Source organism: Rhinolophus hipposideros (assembly GCF_964194185.1).
Source record: "Rhinolophus hipposideros genome assembly, chromosome: 15".
Lineage (NCBI taxonomy): Eukaryota > Metazoa > Chordata > Mammalia > Chiroptera > Rhinolophidae > Rhinolophus > Rhinolophus hipposideros.
The window spans coordinates 13587128-13611398 of record NC_138061.1 but is presented as its reverse complement, the minus strand read 5'-3'; the positions used below and the strand labels follow the sequence as shown (position 1 = coordinate 13611398).

The window sequence follows — 24271 nt, the reverse complement described above, 5'->3', positions numbered from 1 at the left end:
AAGGGTTAATTTCTTTCACATATAAAAAGTACCTACAAAATTAATTTTAAAGGACCAACAATCCAATAGAAAAATGGATAATGCATATGAACATAGTGTATCTTATCTATCTACATATGTATATGTATACATGTATATATATGTGTATATTATATATATATATATATATACATATATATTCACGCACAAATGGCTTTTATACGAACGAAAAGGTGTTCAACTCCACTTATAATAAAAGATACCATAAAGAGATACGTTTGCTCATTCTGACAGGCAAAGATGAAATAATATAGTAATAATATATTGTATTGACAAGAGTATAGGGGAATAGACACGCTCGACATTTTGCTGATGAGAGTAAAAAGTTCACAACTTCCCAGAAGGACATTTTGGTAATATCTAATCCAATTGTAAATGCACATATCCTATCCTTTATCCCAGTAATTCTACTTCTGAGATTTTATGCTACAGATATCCTTCATGTCACTGAACTGATCTACATGCAAGGAAATCCATGCTGGCACTGTTTGTTATAGCAAAGGATTGGGAAACCCGTAAATGCTCCATGATTATTTTACATAAATTATGCCATCTCCACACAAAGGAAATACTGAGCAGTATTACCAAGAACGCAGTAGATCTCTCAGGAATGAGCCCCAAGGAACTTCCTTAACTTGAGAAGGTTACCAGTGAGTATGCGCTACTTGGGGCCAGGGGGGAAATTATACATCTCTGGCCCCTGATATATGGATTATTTTTTTGCTACATAATAAACTGGGGCATCGCTTGCTTCCAGCAAGGGAGAGTGAGTGAACCGAAGTCTGAAGGGGATGTACTTTTCTTTTTTTTTTTTTTTTTTTTTTTTATTTATTTTTTTTTTTTTTATTTTTTTTTTTATTAATTAATTTATTTATTAGTTTCAGGTGTACAAAACAAGGTAATACTTAGACGTTCATCATTTATATCCCTCATACTGTGAACCCCCCTCCCCCCATCCACTATCCCTCCGACCTCACACTGAACCATCACATTATATATATAAAATTATAGTTGGCATTCATTAATGTTTAGCTTCTGATGTACAATGCCATGATCAGGTATCCACAGTATCCCTGAGGTGGTCTCCCAAATAGGACGCATGTCCATCGGATACCCAACAAAATCTTTACAACATTATAGAATACCTTCCCCAAATTAATTTTCAAAAGAAAAACCCTGAGGCGGGGATGTACTTTTCATTGTACCTTTTGCTTTTTAAAATTTATACCATGGGTGTTGGGAAGAAGAGGAGAGACAGGAGGAGAGAGAAAGGATAAAGAGAAGAAAAGGAATGGAGGGAGGAACAGAGAGAGGGAAGCAAGGACAAGAGGAAGAAAGGAAGGGAGGGAAGGAGAGAAAAGAGGGAGGAAAAGGATTTAGGATTATTGCAGAGGAAGGAAAACATTTGGACAAATATATCCTCGACAGATATTATCATTGAGGGTGGAATTCTAGGGATTTTCACGTTCCATGTTCTAAATTTTTGCTACGTATGCATATTTTATAATAAGCATGTATGACTTTTGCCATAAAAAATAGATGTAAAATTACCATACTGAGTTCCTTACAGAGTGAAATAGCAATTTGAAATGTGTAGCTATTGCTTATGCTATTTTAAATTGTTTAAAATAACCCCATAAGGGGGGGCGGGCGGCAGGGGAAGAAAGGGAGAAAGAAAATCTGAGTTTGCCCAGTTGGGGCCTATCAGCTTAGAAATCTGACCTTTCATCTTTGTCCTGGAAAATCAGAGGAGACACAATCGGAGAGGGAGGATGGAAACAGAATTTGGTGGAAGGGGGGCTTGGACGCCTAGCACGAGGCTGATGGCACTGATACCCCTCCTCCCAGAAGTAGCATAGCTCTGGCGCCAGAAGCCCTCACTGGCTCTACCTAACTCCCCAGCCCATCTCCTTTTCTCCATCATCCGTCCCACCTGGTTATAGGAAGAATGAGCAAGCAGATTCAGGCCAGGAGGCTAGGGTCCTGGCTTTAGCCTTCCATCTCTCTTACCCCGACTACCTTCACCCATTCAACAACAGTGATTGTGGCAACACACTCAGCCCAGGAAGGACTAGACCCTCCAAACCTCGATGATCCTATAATGATTGAAAAGGGTTTTGCAAATGTATCAGGAGGAAGAGCCATCATCCCATGAGTCACCTTCTAGAAGACAGTACTTGAGAGGTGAAATCATTTACTCTGATTATCAAGGCCTTTATCGGCAGCCATGAATCCCATCTTTTCTCTGCTTCTTTCTGCCTTCAGCCTCTTTATCTCCAAGGCTGTTTGGGGCCTTCCTCACCGAATCAATGGCATCTTGTCTGTGGTCTTGACCCAGCTCCAAATGATGAACCAACTTCATTGGGAGCGTCTGCTGAGGGCTCTCTGAGAAGGGCCATTGTTCCCCCCACACTTGTCCAAAGTCTCCATTTAGGGACGGCTGTGAGCATGGACGGAGGACATTCATCACCGGGAACATTTGCCAACAAATGAGAGACAGCTGTTGGGCTCAAATGGCGTGTGGCCGAATGTTGCCAGTGGTGAGATTTATTTCCCAAGTGAGAACACCCTCACTTATCTTTTCCAAATCGTACAAGATGGGGAAATGCTCACCTGCCCCCTGCCAAGCCAGAGTCCATATCACAGGCCTCCTGATGCTGCTTAAACACCTGCCTCAGGCCCACTAGGAGCAGCGCCCAGGGCGTGCGAGCTGTGCCCATCCAGCCAGGCACCGTCTCTTGCCTCTCCACCGCCACATGCCCACAGCAGAGCCGGGTCCATACGCAGCAGGGAAACTGACAGAAACTCCTGGGAATTACCAGGAGCAAAGGGAACGCCCACCTGTGTGCCAAGCACTCTGCTGTGCATTTTAGGGGCGATAAAACTAGCTGTCGGGGACACGACAGGGCTATGAGGCACAGAGACACCCAGATGTGCCAGCACAGGCGTGCTGACTAGGTCCCATGTGGAGTAGGAGCAGCTGGGGCTTGATGTCATCAATGAAAGCTGGCTTTCCGGAGGAGGGGGCAGTGGATGACGGTAGGTGTGACTGAAGAGGATGAAGGGGTGGGACCACATTCCCGTCACAAACTGCAGCATGAGCAATGGCCTGGCTACACCAGCTGGGGACACGACAGGGAGCCAGGCCACCTGAAGGCCAGGCACACAGAGAAGCCCCGTTCAGAAAAGGCGATTTCATCCTGCCAGGGTTCCCCTCAGAGACAGCCTCAGCTGTGAGCAATGTTGGGGAAGCCTCCTCCCATCCCAAAGACACACAGCATGCTGGCGGGACTGCAGCCAGTAGACTCGGCACCTCATTGAACATCAGATTCAGATACGCCTACAGGTCACGTTTGAAGCCACTTAAGGGTGAAGATCAGGTCGAGCTTGATCAGGCTATGTCAGGCGCAGAATGGGCTCTCGAGTCCAAATGGAGCTGGGTTTGGAACCTGCCGGCCTGGCTGTGAGCTTTTGCTTGAGCTGCCTCTAGCCTTAATTTCCTCCATCCACAGAAAAAGATAGTATTTCCTGCTGGATTCTTGCTTTCCCGCCCTCACACCCAGTCCTGACTCTGCTGGCTTGGGATACAATGAAAGCAAGTGTCTGTTAGCAAAGTTTTGGGAAGGCTTTTAGTAACATTCTTAGCTCAGCCAAGCTCAGGGGAACAAGCCCCTGCATTCCAGGGGACTTCTCCAGTGAAGCAATGCCAAGAATGTCACTGAAAGATTCCAAGATGCTTTCCCTGTTCTAACCCTCCCTAGTAGTGTATACAGCTATTCCAGGGGGCTCCAGGGACCTGGTGAAGGGGGACAGGAGGTATTTCAGTTTCTCACCACCACCTCTCTGGAGTCTGTAGGGCTTAAAGGAGATGGTGGGAATAAAACACCCAGGGGAGGGTTGCGGCAGATAAGCCTGTGAACATGGTCGCTCTCAGACATCGGCAGCAAGGTTTAGTCTCGGCTGAGAGTCTGAAATCCCACCTCCTGGTAGAAACAGCTTCCTAGTCAGTAGCCATGTGACAGTTCAGTTGAAAGGACCCCCAAAGAAAACAGCCATCATGAGACTTCTGACCCATCTCCCTGTGATGTTTGTGAAGGGAAAAAAAATGGAACATATATTAAAATAAGAGTAAAAAGTACTAGTATTAGTTATTATTTTTAATAATCACTTTAATTCACGATGCTATGCTTAATATCAAGAAGGCAGGGACCGGCCCCGGTGGCTCAGGCGGTTAGAGCTCCATGCTCCTAACTCCGAAGGCTGCCGGTTCGATTCCCACATGGGCCCAGTGGGCTCTCAACCACAAGGTTGCCAGTTCAATTCCTCGATGGTAGCCTCCGCACCCTGCAACTAAGATTGAACACGGCACCTTGAGCTGAGCTGCCACTGAGCTCCCAGATGGCTCTGTTGGTTGGAGCACGTCCTCTCAACCACAAGGTTGCCAGTTTGACTCCCGCAAGGGATGGTGGGCTGCGCCCCCTGCAACTAGCAACAGACCTGGAGCTGAGCTGTGCCCTCCACAACTAAGATTGAAAGGACAACAACTTGACTTGGAAAAACGTCCTGGAAGTACACACTGTTCCCCAATAAAGTCCTGTTCCCCTTCCCCAATTAAAAAAAAAAGAAAAGAAAAAAGAAAAAAAGAAAAAGAAAAACCCCCCAACAATTTAAAAAAAAAAAAAAAAAAAAAAGAAGGCAGTAGCAGCTGCAGAGCAGGGAAGATGAAGAAAGTCCTGGGTTGACAGTGGGAGACTCTCCCCTAAACAGAGGCAGTGCTGGAAGTCAGGAGAGGCAAGATGAGTGTGTCCCAAGCAGCCCAACCCTCCCCAGGCAGCAGCTGCCAGGAGGCCAGGAGGCCCTTGGACACAAAGGACCCCACAGCCAGCCCGGGAAGGGATGGCCTGTGAAATGCACCCAGCAACAGCATGTCCCCAAGCAGATGGCTCCCTGGGGTTAGGCCCAGGGGTTAGACCCATGTGGGCCCTGGTTCTATGACTGCAGAGGGCTTATCATGCTCTGTATCTTGCAGATGGGAGTCCAGGCATGGAAGGATCCATTGCTTGCAGGACTGAAATGAACTTTATCAGCCTAACCGAATCTCTTATTGAGCCGAATCTCTTCATTGCCGATCATGATCCTGCATCTAATTGCTCATGTCATCATCCAATCTCAAACATCGATTCCACCCTACCATGGGTTCCCATGACCAGGAAAGCCCACCCTCTGGCCATAAATAACCCAGGGTTGAGAATTAGTCTGGAGCGAATGGGCAATGACTAGGGTAGCACTGAGGACTTCCCTTTGCCTGGAATTGCAATTCCTTATCCAGCACTGAAGTAATCACCTTTTCTATGTGTTCAGTGCTTTGTAGTTTCCAAAACACTTTTATGCACAGTTTTTCATTGAACTTCCCGACCAGACTGTGACATGAGTAGAGGGAGATTATTACAGATGAGGAAAACTGAGGCTGGGGTGAAAGAGGACTAATGAGGCAGAGTGTTCTCACGCTGATGGCTTCAGAAACAGGAAACAGCTCTTCTTCACAAATCAGCTTCCCCTCCCCCCACACAGCCTAATGGCAGCATGACTGGCGGCAAAGATTGTAGGCATTAGAAATAAACATGGCAGATTGAGCCCAATGTCTTGTTCCACCACCACTAATTTTGGGGCTCTGACCACACAGTCAGAACCTACTAAAAAGCTCTCCAGGTACGAGATTTCATTCAACCCTTTCAAACCTTCAAGGAAAAGTATAATTAGCCTCTTTCAGATGAAGAAACTCAAGCTCAGAAAGAAAGGATAGTCGCCCAAGGTGGAAAGTGTCCAAACTGGATATGAACCAGGTCTGCATAAACCCTACAACATTCAGCCATTATTACATTCCCTATGATCTGAACATTGGGGGGAATAGAGCATTCAATGCCTCTTAAAGGGAGAAGCAATTCAGACACCCTGGGTGGTTCATAGGTCAAATAGCTGCCTTCCTTCCCTGGCTTTGTCTGATGGGAAGGACATGGGACCATCATTCAGGCACCTCAGGCAATTGTCCCACACCTGCTACAATGAGCTGTGTGCCTAAGGCCTATCCCACACCCAATCTCACCCTCAGAACCCTCTCCAATAAAATGTAGAAAACACCAATGGGTCTGTAGCACCTCAACCTCTTCAGAAAAGAGGTGAATATTCTTTTAGGATGTGCTTGGATTGTTCTTGTAGGGAAAAAAAAAGACCGTTTCGAACCCAAGACCATCTATCTGGTGCTAACCTGCTCAGGTAGCGAGGCAGCAGCCACCTGGCTGGGTGGCCAGGAAGCTAAAATTCCCTGCTTGTGAAGTGCTCTCAGAATACCACCCAAGCTCCCTGCATGGCCCAGCCCTCCTACCTCATCCCTCTCCACTCTCCCTGTGGCTAATCTCTGCCCCTGCCGCCCACGCCTCTACACCCAAACCATTCTAGCTCATGATGGCCTCAGAAGCTCTGCCCTTGCTGTTCCCTCTACCTGGAACTCTCAACCCTGGTTCTCCACATGGCAGGCTTCTCCCTTGCATTAAGGTCTCAATTCAAATGTTACCTCCTCAGAGAGACTGTGCACGACCACCCTGGCTAATGTTGGGAATGCCACCATTCCCCCTCATTCTCCCTCCCCCCCATTACTCTCACAACATCCTATTTTCGTTTTTCACGTAACTTACTACCATCTGAAATGATCTTTTCCTGGAACCATGTGTGCTAGTTCATGGTCCACTTTCCTCCTCTTGCATATCAGCTCCATTAGGACAGAAACTTCATTAACACTGTGCCCAGCTTTCCCTCGGCACCTAGACAGCGCCTGGCACACAGTGAAGCTCAAAAAGTGCCTATTGTGTGAACACCTGGAAACTGTCCCACACAAAAGGGCTACCTACGGACATCGGCAAGTTCATTACAAAATCACAAATCCCTCAACCTGGAAAAGGACCCTGGGGCTGACTTGAACTTAAGAAAACAAAAATGAAGATCTTTATTGTTCCATCACTAAGGTATCCACATTCCAGTGGACCTAGGAATTGGAAACGCAGGTTCAGAGATAGGCAAAACTTAATTAACATGGTCAGTAAACAGATCTGATGAAGAACAGCTTGGAGAGATGTCAATAAAGAATGACAGGGAAACAGTCAAACCAGCAGAGCCAACCTCAAGGTTTTTTCATTTTCTGAAACCATAAGCATTAGTTCTTGGCTTTCCACACCCACAGATTTGCAGTCCACCTGCTGAGACACACCCAAAGTGTTAGCTCTTCATGATTCCTGACCCTGCCCGCGGGGCCCAGGCAGCCACAAGCCTGCCATCGTGCAGAGCAAAAGCAGGAGGTAGTCTCCATGGTCCCAATGGCTCTTTCCCCCACACACCTTTAGTTCTCAAAAAGACTTAAAAAAAAAAAAAAGGGACAAAGAAAAATAACCATTATTTCAAGTAGAAATAGAGATGGAACCAAAAAATGGTAGGGGCCACCTCTTTGCAGATCAAGCAGACCTGGGTAGGACAGGCAGTTTATCTTGTTTGGATGCACTGATTTCGAGTGAATATTCCCATCTCCCAGGTGGAGAGGAGCAAAAATGAACGGGTGCACAGAGTCTAGAAATTTCCTGTCCAATCAATCAGGTCCTGGAAAAATTCAATTCGGATGCATTCCACTTAATCCGATAAAGCTTTGGACGTCATCTCTTGGCCATGACCTGTACTTAGTAATGGGGACCCAAAGATGACTCCAGGTACTCCAAGTGGCTCCAGGTACTCCACTGAAAAATACACAACTTAGAAGCCAGCTCTACCCTCCCAGGCTTATCCGAGTGTGGGTTATGAGCACCCCCGCCCCTCATGACAATGGGAGACTGCTAACCACCACTACAGCTCTGACAAAGCATAAGCTTTGGAGTCAAATGTAAAGGTGGTCTGTTAGCACAACCTCATGAGCAAAGGGGCTTGGATAGCCCAGCGATTAATAAGAAGGAAGATGGCCTCCCCATTTACTCCTCCCCAAAGAGGGTGCAGGGAGAAGAGTTCCCACCCCTACCCCCAACTTCCTACAGCACTCCGCTGGAGCTCCTGGGGCCCTCACGATGCCAAATTCTGCTTCCAGTCAGCCCTGCAGGCTTCTGATATCACCAACAGACTATAAGCAAACTCTTACAAATTCCTGTTCATCCTCATACCCAATCCCTGCCCCCGACAGAGATGACCTTTCTACTAGGTACCTTTTTGTTCGTATGTATATTTGCTTCATGTATACTGCTGCTTGAATTTGTAATGGCTGTAAATGCTATTGTCCAATGTCCTGTTCTGCTTCTTCTCCTTTAGGTCAGTGCTATGTCTTAAAGAGCCGTCTACGTTGCTGGATGACGTCTACTCCATTGCTTCTTACTATTGAATAATTCTCCAGGATGTGCATCGACACCACAGTTCACCTGTCCCCTCTTCCAGTGACATCGCACTACTTCCTGCTCTCCACCACCACCAATAATGCTGCAAGATCATGCACCAGCCTGCCCCAGGTGGACCCGTGCAGTCATTTCTGCATGTTCTGAGAACACGTGGCACCCTGCGGCCTCTCGTGTCTCCCAGCCAACGGGGTGGTCATTTGCGCTGTTTTGTCTCTGACGACTAAACGAGCCCAAGTGTGTTTTGCAGATGCTCATTAGCTTTTTGGAGGCCCCTTCATCTGTAAAGTCTCATTCATACCCTTTATTCATCTTCTTTTTTATTGCGGTGTCTGCCTTTCTCTGGCTGATTTACAGGAGTTCCTTGTATATTTTAACTTGTTAATCCCTTGAAGGTTTTACACACTGTAAATAGCTCTCCCCTTTTTGACAGCTGCCTATTAACTTTGTCCAGTATGTCCATTAGTGAACAGAAGCCCTGTGCTATAATCAAACTCCGAGAAATCTTGAGGCCAGCAACCATTTCTCACCCATCCAATTCCAGTTTCTTGAGCACTCATGGGTTACCACCACGCAATTAGGTGCTGTCGATGCAAAGAGGAATAACGGCTTTTGACCCTTAAGGAGCTTACAGTCTCCTGGGAATGTAGACTTTCCATCAACTATAACATTGACATAATTGACCTTGGCCATGGAGGGTTGTGCAAGGTACAGTGAAGGGTTAAAGGATTCAAGGGATCAAGGTGTCATGGCTGAGTGAGCCTTGATGGATAAGTTTGCAGGCAGCTCTGAGGGGAGGACATTCCAGGCAATGGAATAGCATATGCAAAAGCCCAGTTTGGGAAACCACAAGGAATCCAGTACGGCAAAGTGAGGAATGGCCACAGAGGCTGGACACATAGGAATGGGCCACAGACAGAAAGAGCTCAGAGCAGAACAAAGCGATAGTACGTTTCCTTGCTCTCCCCATAGCCACTGGCGAGCTGCCCTAGACACCAAATGGACTCAAGGAAGAAGGCCTGGTTCAGGGGCCTTAAGAAATCTGGGCTCACCTTAGTGATAGTAGCAATGTATTGAAGTCTCAGAGGAACGCCATAGAACATTCTAGAAAGAAAAGGGTTTGTGAGCACCCAAGCTAAGTTACTGAGGCAGATGAGAAACATTTATTGGACAGGTCTGGACTGTCCTGAATGAAATGAAGACTTCCCTCCCTGGCCGCCGCTGGAAGTTGCTCCTGCTGCCGCCTTGATGAAAGTTCTCAGACACAAAACTTCCCAACTGCCAAGCGTGCTTGTGGTGGAAATGTACCGCATAAAGTCATTAGTGACACAGCGGAATCATACCCAAGACCCCAGCAGGATCTCTGCCAGCCAGCTGTTTCCTCCTGAATCTAAACCATTTTCACATTCAATAATGGTAATTTTGCAAAGGGAAAAAGAAAAGCCATTCGCAGAAAATATTTTGCTCCAAGCTATTGACTGCCCTTATATTTTCCAGCCAGAGAAGAAATCTGTATATACAGAAACAAGGCAGTCGAGTAGGAAGATAAGAAGGCATAGACAGGTGGGGGGGGGGTGCAAGGTTCCGTGGGGAGTTAGACCTCAGGGGGTCAAGGTGTCAGGGATGAGTGAGGCTGACAGATAAGCTAGGAATCTGGAAATCACTCCATCCCAACAGATCACGGTAGGTATCTAAGCACTTTCACTCTCTCTCCTCTAAGCTGCCTTAGCCTCCCCAGGGCAGAAAATAAATCCTGTTGTAGGACAGGCGTCTTATCCTTTGAGGGCACTAGGTAAATTGCTTTAGGAAATTTCAAGAAATTGGGGCTGATTGTTCCCTGATATCTCCTCTACACTCAAACACACACACACTGTCCCAAACATGCCTTGTATCGGTGAAGTGAATGCACTTACCGTGTTTCTCTGAGAATAAGACCTAGCCAGGCAATCAGCTGTAATGTGTCTTTTGGAGCAAAAATTAATAGAAGACCTGGTCTTATTTTACTATAATGTAAGACCGGGTCTAATAACATAACATAACATAACATAATATAACATAACATAACATAACATAACATATACAATAAATATAACAAATACAATATAAAATATTAATATAATATAATACCGGGTCTTATATTAATTTTTGCTCCAAAAGATGCATTAGAGCTGATGGTCCGGCTAGGTCTTATTTTCGGGGAAACACAGTGTTAGCTTTTCCCCGTTCATTGAGGCCCCATCAGCTAGGTATGGTTGGGGCTACAAGGATGAAAGGAGGGAAGGAAGTCAGAACCCCAAGATTGGTGCCCCCCACATCTCTCCAACCTACCAAATGCATTTTCCAACACAACCCCTGCGACAACTCCCAAGTCTACTGCTAGGGAAAGGTAGGTCATTCAGTTCCCAGAGCCACCTACACACTCTAGAGGCCTCCTGCTGAGAACAAGAGGCTCCCGCCTGCCAGCTGCCGTGCCTGAGTCAGGAGTCCAGCTGTACTCCAGAAGCGAGGCTGAAACGGATCTGCGCCCACACTCTTGCCCTGAGTACGGGGCCGCACGTTCTCACACAGAGAAGGCAGGCTGCTGGTTTGCTCCTACTCTCAACCTCAGCACCCCAGGGCCCCCTGCATACCTGAGAGCCCTGGGGCCCTTACATCACAGTCGGAGAAGCACACCCCACCACGCTAAGAGATATACTAATGAATTAGAGCCCCCACAGTCTCCTTCAGTCCTGAGTGGGGCGGGGGAGGGCGGGGTGAGAGGGAGTCATGCTTCAGAAGGATTTGATCACAAGAGCAACAGACTAACTTCACCCTCTGAGAACAAACGGCCTTTCCCACTCTCGAGGGAAACAGTGCGTGGCAAGAGCTGGGAGCGACACCTGGATCCCATAACTCTCAGAGATTTGCTCGCAGCCTGAACTGTTTACAGTTACACGCACCAAACCAACATCAGATGGGTGGGAGATGGACGCCTGCCCACTGAGAGGCCAGGAGGTCAATGGGAAAAATTATTTTAGTCAATGTTCAGCCTTCATGTTTGGAACTTTTATCCAAACTGTGGTGATGTTCTCATGCTCCCCCTGTGCAGATGCCAGGCCCTCCCCGATGCTCATTTCCAGGGAGCTTGGGATGGCAGGGGGAGGAGCCCAACACAGGGCCGAGACTGTTTCTTCCACCCCTTGGAGGTTAGCGGGTCACAGGGCTGTTTAAGGACCCACAGAGAGAGGATAAGAACTCTGTCCTGAGAATCCTTGTCACTGTGACACTACCCTGTACTAGGGCAGCTAGGATGGCTGGCAAGGTCCCAGGGTAGCAAATGGCTCGCGCCATAGGGGCTGGGGAAGGTGGCCTTCTTTGCAGACCACGTGCGGCAACACTTTCTAGGGCCTGACGAAGCAGCAGGGACCACACCACAGATTTTCACTCAGGCCTCCTCTTCCAGGAGGGAGGGAGACGACACTCCTGGTCTGGCTGACCACAACCCCACCCTGACGCTGAGATCATTAGTTCCTCCTGGGAAACCTGGGATTCCAGCCACGGCTACTAGAAATGAGAGCTTGGGGTGACCAGGGAACTGGGGGCCAACGGAGGCTATCCTTTTCTGGGTCTTTCTGGCCTCCCTTTTCTAGACTCAAGCTCCAAGAGACCTGACCAGAATTGGCAGAAAAAGAGAGTGAGAAAGTGGGAGAAAGTCAAGAGGGGAGAATAAGTGAATGCAAGAGCAGGAGAGAGGGAGGAGGAGAGAGCGAGCAAGGGAGAGAACATTGCACGTTCAGAACCAGGTGTCAGCCTGTGTGCACCGAAGGGCACGCACACTCGTGTGTGATAGTTTTGTCATCAACCTGACCTGCCTTGCCACAGGCTAACGTCCAGGGCATCTGGGAGTTACTGACTTGAACCAGAGACAGGCTTCCGCTGTCTCCAGTGAGACGGGAGCCTCTCCCAGCTGAAGTATTTGCAGTGGCTTTCTCAGGAGATTCCCCATGGGCCCCAGACACCTGGAGCTGTCACAATGCAACTGTGTTGCAGCCTTCCCAACAACCACACTGGACCCATACACACCCCGACCCTCAGCTGCAATTACAGTGAGTCTAAAATATGTTAAAACACACGTAATCCAACCCTGCCATGCCTGTCAGAGACCAGCCACACTGCATCAGACATTTGAGAAGTACATGCGGGGCTCATCCTTGCTGCTTCTGCCCAAGATCTGCCGCATCACCACTCTTTAGTCCCTTCCACTTGTGCAGGAAACTGCCAAGCAGAAGCCACAGAGGCCTCTGTTAACTGTAGTACCAAACGGTGGGGTCCATCTGTATTTCTTCAAAGAATGTGCTAGAAGGGGATGCCGCAAAAGGCCTGGCAATGCCAAGGGCAGTAAGGTGGTGACCCTCTTAAGCTCATAAGGCAGTTGTAACTGAAAATATCTGCTCCCCAGGAGACCCAAGACCATAAAAATGAAGATGAGATGCCCTAAGCCAACTCACCACCCAGTAAGTCCAAGCACCCTAGCAGAGTTCCTTCCAAAACAACCATATTTGAATTTTAGTGAATCAGCTCAATATGTTCTAGGACTGTGGGTAGTAAATAAAAGAAGTCAGTGAAATCGCTAAACAATAAACTCATTCAACACATTTTTTTTAATCCCCCATCTGGGGACTTGAATATGGTTAACATGAATAACTCCTGTTGTGTAAAAACTGGGGGAGAAAAAAGGGGAGTGGAGGATGGAAGGAAATGGCAGGATTCCCACTTGTTGGTCTAACAGGAAGGCTGACAGTCCCCAGAACCCAAAAGAATGCCAGTGTTCCAGGCTGGCCCTGGGGAGATGGTGCCAACAGTTTGCAGTCCAGGTAAGGAAGTACCTGGACTTACCCCACCCATGCACTCCCCAGCTTCTCCTCTGAGGCCCTGCCATCCTGGCTGGCACTCAAACTAGAAGTGGACCTTTGGGCTGCCCCAAACTTGACTCTTCCTAGATGGACCATCCACAAGCCAGCCCTGACCATGCCTCAGGGAAGGTTCCCGTCAAATAGGCACACAAAAATATTGTCTCCCTTCCCCACCCCAACGTCCGGCAACAAAGTCGAGACAATTAGAACTAAAGGTTGCACCAGCTATCATTATTCTGCAATTCTTCCTGAATACCCCCCAAAACAGGTGGAACAGACCTGCCTTTGAAGGTGACTAGTGGTTTGGACATGTTTGCAGTTAAGAAGAGTTGCACATGTGCAATGCACGGCTGAAAGTGATATGGGCCCATAGGGTCCTCTGGGTGAAGGTCCTGCAGCCTTGTGACAGCTGTACTTAAGAAAGATGGGAAGACAGATCCAGCATTCCGGGTCATCGAGCCAGGCAAAGCTCAGCTGAAGAACACGCCCATTCGACATGACTTTTGATTTTTTTTTTTTTAAATGAGAACCACCAAGATCTTCAGATTGGTGAAGAACAGTAGCGTGAAGCCCCTTCATTCTCATGGGATTCCACATCTGGTCACCTGGCTTGGTGCAGCAAGGGCGGGTGGCTCTGCCCTTGCGACACGACAGTTTCCCCGACCTAGAAACAGGAGCACTGATCCCTTACACCACTGGGACGGAGTGCAGTGTTTTGCTAAATCATGAGTTCTCCCCTGTCAAAATCAAAACCAATTCTAGCTAGCGTAGACAAGCAGGACTGCCAACAATAAAAAGTCAGCCAGGAAAAATTATGGTGCAGACTTGGGTTCTCAATTCCAATTCAATAACTTTATTGGTGGAAAAAAACAAAAAAAGATTTGCAGAAAGACTGCCAAAGTCAATACATTAGATCCATGTGTGGCTCTCATGCTCCTAGGGTGGGAACTGGAGCTAAGGCTTCAATATGCGCCACGACCCTCCTGGGCTCTTTGCTGCCAGGTTTTAGAGTTGCATGTCCTTTTCTCCAAGTAGAGGGACAGCTTACGCCATCACACTGTGTGTGCCTAATGGAAAAGTCTCTTGCACTTAAGACACCGTCAAACAGTCAGTCCTTTCGTTTTATACCAAAATGCTTCAGCGTTTTCTGCAGCAACTCCAGACCACTGCAGGCATGACCACACCAGGAGCTCAGATTCTATTAGCAACCTGTGATGCCACCTGTGCGCTGGATGCGGTCTTCACCTCAGCATGACAAACTGCTAAGTCTCATTAACCACATACTTCTGCATTTCCAGAAATACCCAGGGCTGTGTGACCACTACCACCATAAAGATTCACAAACTAAAGATTCCTATTATTCTAAAAATGGCCCCTGTGCCCCTTTGTGGTCAAAGCCTTCCTGTAACCCTAGCCCCGGAAACTACTGACCTGTGATATATTTCTCTATAGTTTGGCCTTTTCCAGAAAGTCACATAAATGGTCTCGTGCAGTGTGTAGGCTTCTGAGTCTGGCTTCTTTCCTTCAACACACTGCTGTGTATCACTCGTAGTTAGTTAGCAACATTAGTTTCTAAGTCTTGGACTTTTGCTTTCTTGTCAAAGAGACTAACAGCTACGGAGAAACCAAATTCTTGATTTAGGGCCTTTTAATAAAGCGGAGGCCTGGAAATAGGGTGACCTACCACCTCTGTGTGCCCAGGACTGAGGGGTTTCCTGGGATGCCAGACTTCCGGTGGGAAAAGCAGGTTACGCCCCGGCAAACCAGGATGGTCGACCACCCTCCTTGGAAAAGCTACCACTAAGATTCCTCCTGGTGAGCAGCAGGTTGCTCCTGCTGAGCTAACAACTAACTCTCCTTTCCGGGGTTAATCACCAGCGAGGCCGCTGGTTTGCAGTCTGTTGGATGTGAGCCCCCGTTCAGACTCCACTAGGCCTGCAGTTCCTTTAAAGTCCCTGGGAACTCTAGGGACTCAAGGAAGTGAGAGCAGAACTCCACGGTCTGTTTAGAAAAGAGCAGAGCTTCGGTGGGTGTCGACGCCCCTCCCCACTTGTCGCTAAAAGTTTAACACCCACAGAGAAAGATGTGACATGTAGGTACTCTCATCTCTTCTGGTTTTGTGCCCACCTGATGCAATGCATCCAAGGTAACGTCAGCCAAGTGATGGAAAGTTAGTAAAGAGCTTGAAGTTCTTGTTAGAACGTAAGGGGCTTTCCTAGATAAACTTACTGACTCATCAGAGAGAAAGGTCATGCAGGACCAGGAGGTGGCTCCACACATAAGGCTTAAGAATGAGTGCTTGCTTGCCCATCTCCTTTCCAGCTGGCATCCAGGGGAATCCAGGGATGCTCTCTGAGAAGCTAGGTTGCCTGGGGATAGGCTGAGCATTCCCAACCCAGAGCTCCCAAGAGCTTCAAAACGCACATGATGGCCATAGCCAGTGCCCAAGTTAACTGTGAGGACCCCGTGCCCCGCCCCCCACCCTCATACACACACACACACAGCCAAGAAGGCAGGAACTGGTGGGGCCAGAACCACGTCAGAGGTTTCGGGCATCTGCTCCCCTGAATTAATTTAACATTACCCCTTCTTGAAGTATATACCAGTAGTTCTTACAAGTTATTCCCCAAGCAGCCAGTGGGGCAGGTTAGTCACATTATCCTCGTTTGTACAGATGAGGAAACAAAGCCCAGGGAGATTAATTGACTTGCCCAAGGTCGCACAGCGAGTTAGTGGCAAAGGCCAGATTAGAACCCTGAGCCCCGGAGTGCCCAGCCCGGCGCCCAGCTCCATGAATTCCCTCAGCCTTCCTTCCAGAGCATGGGCAGAGCCAGGTCTGTGCCCTCGGGAGCCCTGGAGGCCAGGTGAGCTGCTGCAGAGGGCACAGGCAGGCTCATACTCACAAGCAGAAACCTGCAGGATCCTTCTCTGTACCAGCAGACAGCAACACCCCTGTGCTGGAACAGACAGAAATAAGGCTCAAGGTGGGAAAGCCCAGGGCGGCCACTGCGCGCTTGCATCTCCACTTCTGGAATTTGGCTTTGACACTGCGCTTCATTCCCTTAGTGACCCAGGTCTGCTCTTGAGGGCCAGAGCATAAAAGGATACATGCTCCTCCTACCTAGAATTAATTAATTGATTCATTCATTCATGCATTCATTCCACAGCCATGCCCAAAGCACCTACTACGTGCCTGGCAGTGCATCACTTCGAGGAGACAAGATCCCTGTTTTGAAGTTCAGTCTCACACAGGAAACAGACATATGCATATATATAAGACAATGTGAAATTAATTCGACAGATATTTATTGAGTACCTATGATGTGACAAGCACTGCTAAGGCTGCACCTAAAATCACGAGAGAACATAGAGGACGCAGGGGAGGCTTCATGGAAGAGGTGGCATGTGGGCTCCATCCTGAAGACTGAGGAGTTTCACTGAGCAGCTAGTCCCTTCCTAGCTAAAGGGACACTGATAAGGAATGAGTCTGAAATTGCTTTGGTTGCTTCTTTCTAAGTAAACCCTGCTGTTGTTAGAACAGGAACTCTACCCTTTAGAAACTCAATTCTCAGGGATATTATATCGTTTCTGACTTTGAGTTCTTGCTTAATCTCTGTAGGCCTCAGTTGACATGTCTCTCAAATGGGGGTGACTAATCCTGTGTTTCAGAAGGTGGTTCTGGGCTTCACTAATAATCTTTAGAGACACATTCATACAGAAGTCCTCAAGAAACAAATTCCGAGCATGGCCGATGGCATTCTCTTTCCCACTAAGTTTGCTGCTCTCTGCTCTCAACAGGAAATTGGTTTTATTTATAAGAATCACAATTCTAAACTGACCTTTGTTGGGCTATCCACATTCCCTCCCTCATTTCCTTCTCTTCCTCAAGACATCGTCCTCCCTCCAAAGATGCCTCAGTGACCACAGAGCAACTAGATTTGAAGAGTGCTCGGAAAGTCAAATGGACAAACACTGGCGGTTGTTTTCTAGATGGGGAAACTGAGGCCTGGAGAGCTCAGTGACAGGCCCAAGGAAACAGCATACGTGGGTGCCCTGGTTCCCAAGCCATTGCTTTCTTCATTGCATTGTGACTGTTTTTCCCATGTCTCAGGCTGCGCTCTGGGCAGACATGCCATCCTCCCTTGGCTTGGGGAAAGTCTCCCTTCTCTGAATGACAGAAGTCTTTAGAGAAACATTCCCCTTCATTACAGGGATTTTGAAGAAAACTGGCACAGCTTCCTTAGCTTTGAAGCTCACTGGCCTCTCCTCACCCTTTAATTGTGCTGGGAACTAGCCCAGTTCCCAGAGCTCCTACCCCTTCAGAAGAGGGGAAGGGCCCAAAGCAGAATACCCCCACCCTGCCTGGCCTTTCAGCACCAAAGGTGACCTCTCCATATTTCAGACAATTTTACTGCCAAAGCATCAATGGCTCCCACACAAAGAACTTCAAAGTCAGAAGGGCTCAAGGTCAAGTACAATCATGAGCAAACCCTGAGCTTAGGATTCTGAAGCATTACGTTTAAGATTGTTTTAAAGTAGTGTTCCCACAGCCTTGTAAAGCCTATAATAGCTTAAGGTAAATTACATTCAATTTTTGTGGGTATGGCAAGATTTAGTGAAAGCACGTCATGTGAGTATAAAGAGGGTATCCATTTCACTCCCCACTTGCTTTTCCAGGTGACGAAGGTGTGTATGTCATTATTTTTTTCAATGGTTCTCAACTTCGATTACATGCTAGAATCACCTGGAGACCTTTACAAACTACAATGCCTAACTAAGTTGCACCCTCAGACTCATTAACTCAGACTATCTTGGGTGGGGCCTACACATTCATGGTTTTTAAAGCACCCCCGATGATTCTCAGATGTGGCTAAGGTTAAGAACCACTGCATTAGGTAGTACTTCACAGGGAAAAACCTGAGCTCCAAGGCATAAAAAAATTTAAAAAAACATATGATTCCTCTGAAGGTAACATGAATATTATCAGTCAGCCCATCTCTTTTAATTAGACTTTCTTTTTCAGACCTTCTGAGAATATATCTCAGGAGTCTTATATAAGCTTTCAAGTTTTTTTTCCTTGACTTGCCTCTTCATAGCTCACCTCTCCCTTGCAGTACCCTAAAACTAAGTGCCCTCTCTTGGGAATCGGGTGACCTGACTCAGAAACAAAAACACACAGGAGACTGGTTGCACTTTCAACCAATTACCATGATCCAAATTCAAGTGACTACCTCAAGTGTGCCTGTTTGGTCCAAGGGTGATGCAATTTCAGGAAGCTTAGGCACAGACATTCCAAGTGCAATCCACAGATAGTAGGTCAGTCACTTTTGGCCCTAGACATACTCACCAGCTGGAGGAGCAGCAGGAACCAGAATCCTTGACCACATGGTGAGTTCAGCCAATGGGCTCACGCAGTCATGCATGATGCCCATATGAGAATCACAAATATGTAAACATCCAAGGATGGAAACCTTTTCAAGGCACTCCATAGAACTCAGCACTGCTTATCCAACACCAAAGAGATTCACATACAAGACATAGTGACTCTACATCACTTTTAATGACAACTCTCATAAAAGCTCCATCTCTCTGATAACATACCCCCACCCTTGTTTTTGCTTGAGAAGCCATGCTGTCAGCAGAATGGCTTAGAAAGAACAGGGAGAAAATCTGGAAATATTTCTGCATTAGACATTGGGTGATATTTCCACCATTCTTAGCATGTTTCCCAAAAAATAAGACCTACCCCCAAAATAAGCCCCAGTTAAGACAGTCAGCCAGACAGACGAACTTAGTACATTATGACAATGTTCCAGAAGATGACATGACTGTATTTCAATAAATGTAGATTGCTGAACATGAAAAAATAAGACATCCCCTCAAAATACGCCTTAATGTGTCTTTTGGAGCAAAAATTAATATAAGACCCGGTCTTATTTGGGGGACAATATGGTATAAGGCCCAGTCTTAATTTGGGGGAAACACATGTAAAGCATCTCTTTACATCCTACAATACAATGGAAAATCAGGCCAAAGACTTCAAATGACAGGCTAGTTTTGGAGGATGTACAATATGTAACATGCACGCTGGGGAATGTGGAAAACAATTCTGTCTACATCGACTGTTTGATAAGATTTACAAGTCAGGAAAACATTTTGAGAATCTGGAGACAGTGGTGAGGCATTCATTCTACCTATTTGGGAGGGATACCATTCATTCTACCTATTTGGGAGGGATAGAGCTCAAAACTGGGAATTTAGAAACACAGAATGAGGCATTTAAATAATAAATTTAAAAATATCAGAAATAAGATTTCTTTATGATCTTTACGATATGTTCTGAGAGCCCAAGTAAATCTTGCTTTTCCACTTTGTTGTTAAAACCACTATACCTAGTCATTCCGTAATTCCGTGTTTCCCAGTAAATAAGACCTAGCCGGACAATCAGCTCTAATGCATCTTTTGGAGCAAACATTAATATAAGAACTGGTATTATATTATATTAATTATATTATACTATATTATATTAGATCTGGTCTTATAGTATAGTAAAATAAGACCAGGTCTTATATTAATTTTTACTCCAAAAGACGCGTTAGAGCTGATTGCCCAGCTAGGTCTTATTTTCCAGGAAACATGGTTATTCAATCTACCTTAAAAAGGGGCAGGACCTCCATGTCTGACAAGCAAGAGGAGACTAAGATTCTAGTTAGAGTTGTACTGGTGAGTTGAAAATTGGGCCCAACATGCTTTGTTTTGCACAGACCAACATTTTGATCCAGTGAATATTCAAAGCACAACTCATCTGCATCTCAAGAGAATGGGGAATTTTACATGGAAGGGGGGATACCCCAATTCCTCCGCTGAAAGGTATAGTAAACACATTGAAAGCACTCACCAGTGAGACTTGAAATGGAGATTTTCTCCCCCCAGAGTCAAACACTAAAAGATGAGCTGTATCAGTCTTTGCAATCCAGATAATTCTCAAATGTATTCACTTATCACTCTCTGTGTCTGATTTAGTGTAAAATGATGAGGCAGATACATGTGTTACCAAAAACATAAATACTCTGAACTGGAAACTAAGTTTACTTCAACTGGCAAAAAGCCCCTAACTGATCTTCCAGAGTGGGAGGATTTTAAGCTCTCAAGAGGAAAAGATAAGAAAGAAGCCTTTCTTAGGTCAAGGGCCAAGTGAAAACCTTCTGATAATAACTGGACATTTGGGTAGAAGATCCCCCAATTTGCCCTAATTTAGTAAGATTAGTATGCTGATTTGAGAAAGTAGTTTGCAACCTGGACCTTCAACCTGGAGCTAACACAATTCAGGAGAGGCAGACCCTGAGCTGGAAGGGACCCCAGGGGCCAACACTTTGGGTCAGGGGAACAACTCAGGTCCTGAATCCCATGTGACGGTCCCTCTCAAATCGTGGAGAGGGCAGAATGGGGGAAGGAACAGAAAACTGTCATTTTATAAGGAGAGAGACTGTTCCTTCCTCAAGTGTTCTGGACTACATAAGGACGCAGTCATTCAGGCACAAAACTGACATGATCTCAGCAGAATTTCAGACAAAAAAAAAACAAAAAACTGGTTAGAAATGTGAGAGAGGCTCCAGGGAGGGTTCACAGAAAGAAGCCAAAGGTTGCCCACTAATTTAACTTTGTCCCCCAGCCAGCGTCCATGCTCTTGGCAAAGACCCTTCCTTTATACATGAAGCCTATCTAGGATTTAGGTCTTTCGCCCTCACCTGTAACCAGGTGACCCAGATGAGAAAAAACAAAGAGAAAAACCAAAAGACACGACTGATTTAGGGAACTAAAGCCGGTCTCCAAAGTTTCCTTAATCTCAATTTCAGCGAGAAACTACTGGGAGTGACATTCCTTGGGAATCTGAGCATTTGCCTTTCTTATTCTCTCCCAGGGGAAAATAAATACAGAAACAGTATTTCCTCTGTCAGGTTTGGCAAAGACGAGTTCAGGACAAGAAAGTGCAAGAGGCTTTCCCAAAAGAAAGAGACGTAGGAGGCGCCCTCAGCGTCCCGTTTACGGGGCAGCTCTTTAAATTCCTTTCCCCAAACATCTGCAATCCGAGGCTTCTAGACTTCAGTCCCAGGGTTCTGAGCAGGGGTGCGAGCTGGGCACCGGGTACAACCTGGGCAGGCCCGGCCACCAGGGTTTGGCCAGGATCCGCGGCCCGAGCCAAATCAAAACCTTGCCCGGCTGCGCACTGAGCTAAGCCTCCGGCCCGAAGGCCTCCATCCTCCTCACCTGCGAGACACCCACTTCGGCCCCCAATCCCTACACCCGTCCCCTGCTGGAGGGTGGGAGGGGGAGGAGCAGGGCTGAGAGACAGACGTTCACCGGAGCGGCGGGACGACTGAGGCGGCCTAGGTGGGAGCAGGGCTGCGCGCCCACCCCACCGCCCAAGCGCATCCGCGCGCAGGCTCTTCCCCTGGGTCTGCAGCAGGCCCTCCGCTCCGGCTGGCGCCCGGGCGACAGGACGCGGCCACTCGCCCCTTTGCCCCAAAGCCGCCCCACACGGTCCCGACCTCATTCGGGGCCTCCCCCGACCCCAGCATCTTTCCGAGGCGGCCGGGGCTGGGCGGTTAGTTGACAAGCGCAGCCTCTCTCCTCCAACAGGTGAGAAGCTCCGCCAAGCCGACCCCCGCCCTGCGCGCCCGGGAGGATCAAAGGCTCGGGACACTGCCGCCACCCAGGAGCCCACTAGCCCTGCCCGCGGCGCAGCTGTGGCCCCGCGTCTTCGGCCCCGATCGGAGCTGGGCACCGGCGGGCGGCTCCGCTCACCTGAGTCCGGGCGGGACGCGAGGCGCACGCGGTGACGCCCCGCCATCCCCGGTTCTGCTTACCCGTGCGGTGCGGGGTCGCGCAGGGGCCGTGCCCTTACCTTTGTACCGCTCCATCGGGGCCGCGGGTGCACTCCGCGCCGCTCGGCTCCCGCGCTGCGTTCTCCGCCCTCGGCTCCGCGCCCCAGCGCCGCGCTGGCCCCTCCCCGTGAGGTCACGCTCGCGGCCGGACCTCCTGGCGCAGCTGCCTCGCCGGGGGCCCTGGGCTCGGGTCCCCTCCCGGCGTGCCGCCCCGGCGGGGTAGCTCTGCGACCGACCGTCAGCGCGCAAGGCCGTGCGCACCCGGGCTCGCTCCCCGCCCCGCCGCCTGGCAGCTCCTGCACCTCTGCGCCGCGGGGGCGGCGGGAGGGAATGAGACCGGGAGGTGCCCAATCCCTGGGGGAGGCTCCAGGGAGGGGCGAGCGAGGGCGGGCCGACGAGAGCTGTTCTTCCAACGGCGAGGATGCCGACCCACTGCCCGGAGGGGGAGACTGAGGCCTGAGCTGAGAGGCACAGATGTGCCGAGAGCGCCTCCCGCTTGAACCCCGGCCCAGCGCGCTTTTGCCCTTGGCCTTCCTCGAAGGGCGACCGGGGGTGGGGGGGGCGGGAAAGGTGGGGACAACCGAGCCCTGTGCCCGCATCTACCCCAGTCCCTCGTGAATAGTTCCCACACTCCTGCAACCTCTCTGCGCCACCGCTGCCTCGCACACGGGAGGGCGTGTGAAACGTCTACTTGCTGCCTTCTACTGGAGCCCAGGTTCCCCGGGGCACCACGGTTCCAGACTCTCCTGAAAAGGGTTAGAATTTCTGGAGCCGCCTCCACAAGTCCGGGAGCGCGGGTTCCTGGGTGGCGCGGCACCCGATAGCCCCGCGGGGTGGCATCTGTTCCATAGGAAGCCCAGGCGTGGTTCTAACTCCACACCGCGCCGCTGCTACCAAGCGCCCCACTTCTGCCCTTCATCTTTTGCCATCTTTCTCCGGTGTCTTCACATGCCGAAGTCCTCCCTATCTGCCTCCAAAGGAAATCCATGGTTTTCTTTAGACTATTCGATTTTCACTTTAAAATCTCAATCATGGTTTGTGCAGGACTCCTGGTTTTTCAACAAGTCTCCCCCAACTTCCTTGAAGGAACACTTAAGGGAGATTTGTTGTTGTTCTTGCTGCTGTTTTCCAAAAGAATTCATTCTCCTTGGAACAGCAGATTTAGCTCTGATGTTTGGAGACCTTTGCCCCAGCAGTCTCAGAAATGTTTTTCTTAGTTGTATTAGCAGCTAACATCCAGGGAACCCTCTCCACATGCCAGGCATGGCTCTAAGGGCTCTACATGTCCAGCCTTTAATTTCCCCAATAATTCTGTGATGTGGAGATTATTATTATTATGTCTATCATATGGTTGAAGAACCTGAGATTTACAGAGGTTAAACAACTTGCCCAAACTCCACCACTAAAAAAAGAACAGAGCAGGGCTGCTGCTTCCAGATGTTTATTTACAAAATTTTCCTGGCACTCCTAGGAAATGCCACCTCGTGGAGCACACAGACATGCAGACAATGATGACACAGCCAGGTAGGAGCTCTAAAAAGATGGAAGCACAAGGGATTCTGGAAACCCAGCAGAGGGCCCTCAACCAGCATTGGAGGAGCCTCATATGTCTTCTAGAAGAGGTGATGGCTGAGCTGAGTCTTACAGGATGAGTTAGAACTAGTGAGATGACAGGAGAGTCTGTGAGTTCAGCCTTCCAGACAGATAGGACAGTGGGGACAAAGGCATTTCAGGCTCAAAGAGTTCTGTGCCGTTGAAGTCGGCACAAGGGAGCAGCCAGGAGTGGAGGAGTTGAGGCTGGAGAGGTGGGCATGGGCCCAGAATACCAAGCAATCTGAAAGCCCAGGGAATTGATCAGCACCGAAAAGGGAAGGTGCCTCAGGGGTCCCTCAGAGGCTGAGTGGAGGGTGGAGTGCAGGAGGCAGTTGCACCAGCCAAGTGAGAAGTCACTGGAAACCCGGATGGGGAGGAGGGCAGAAATATGCCGAAGTTTGATGCCAAGGCTCTGTGCCAGAGCACAGGGTGTGAGGGACAAAGG

At 48.4% G+C, this 24271-nt stretch overlaps 1 protein-coding gene across 9 annotated transcripts in view; it reads right to left on the bottom strand.

Annotated features, from left to right (window-relative positions):
- The window catches only part of AFAP1L2 (actin filament associated protein 1 like 2), a 94972-nt gene extending 72578 nt beyond the window's left edge, over positions 1 to 22394 (bottom strand). For 4 of the 9 annotated variants that reach the window (XM_081075265.1, XM_081075266.1, XM_081075269.1 and 1 more), the window contains exon 1: positions 22254 to 22394. In XM_081075265.1, the coding sequence (XP_080931391.1) occupies positions 22254 to 22269 (16 nt within the window). In that variant the 5' untranslated portion in view covers positions 22270 to 22394. Of the gene's footprint in view, positions 1 to 16251; positions 16306 to 22153 lie in introns of all 9 variants that reach the window. The other 5 variants (XM_081075262.1, XM_081075267.1, XM_081075268.1 and 2 more) reach the window with 3 other exon arrangements.
- Between the last annotated feature and the right edge of the window lie 1877 nt (positions 22395 to 24271).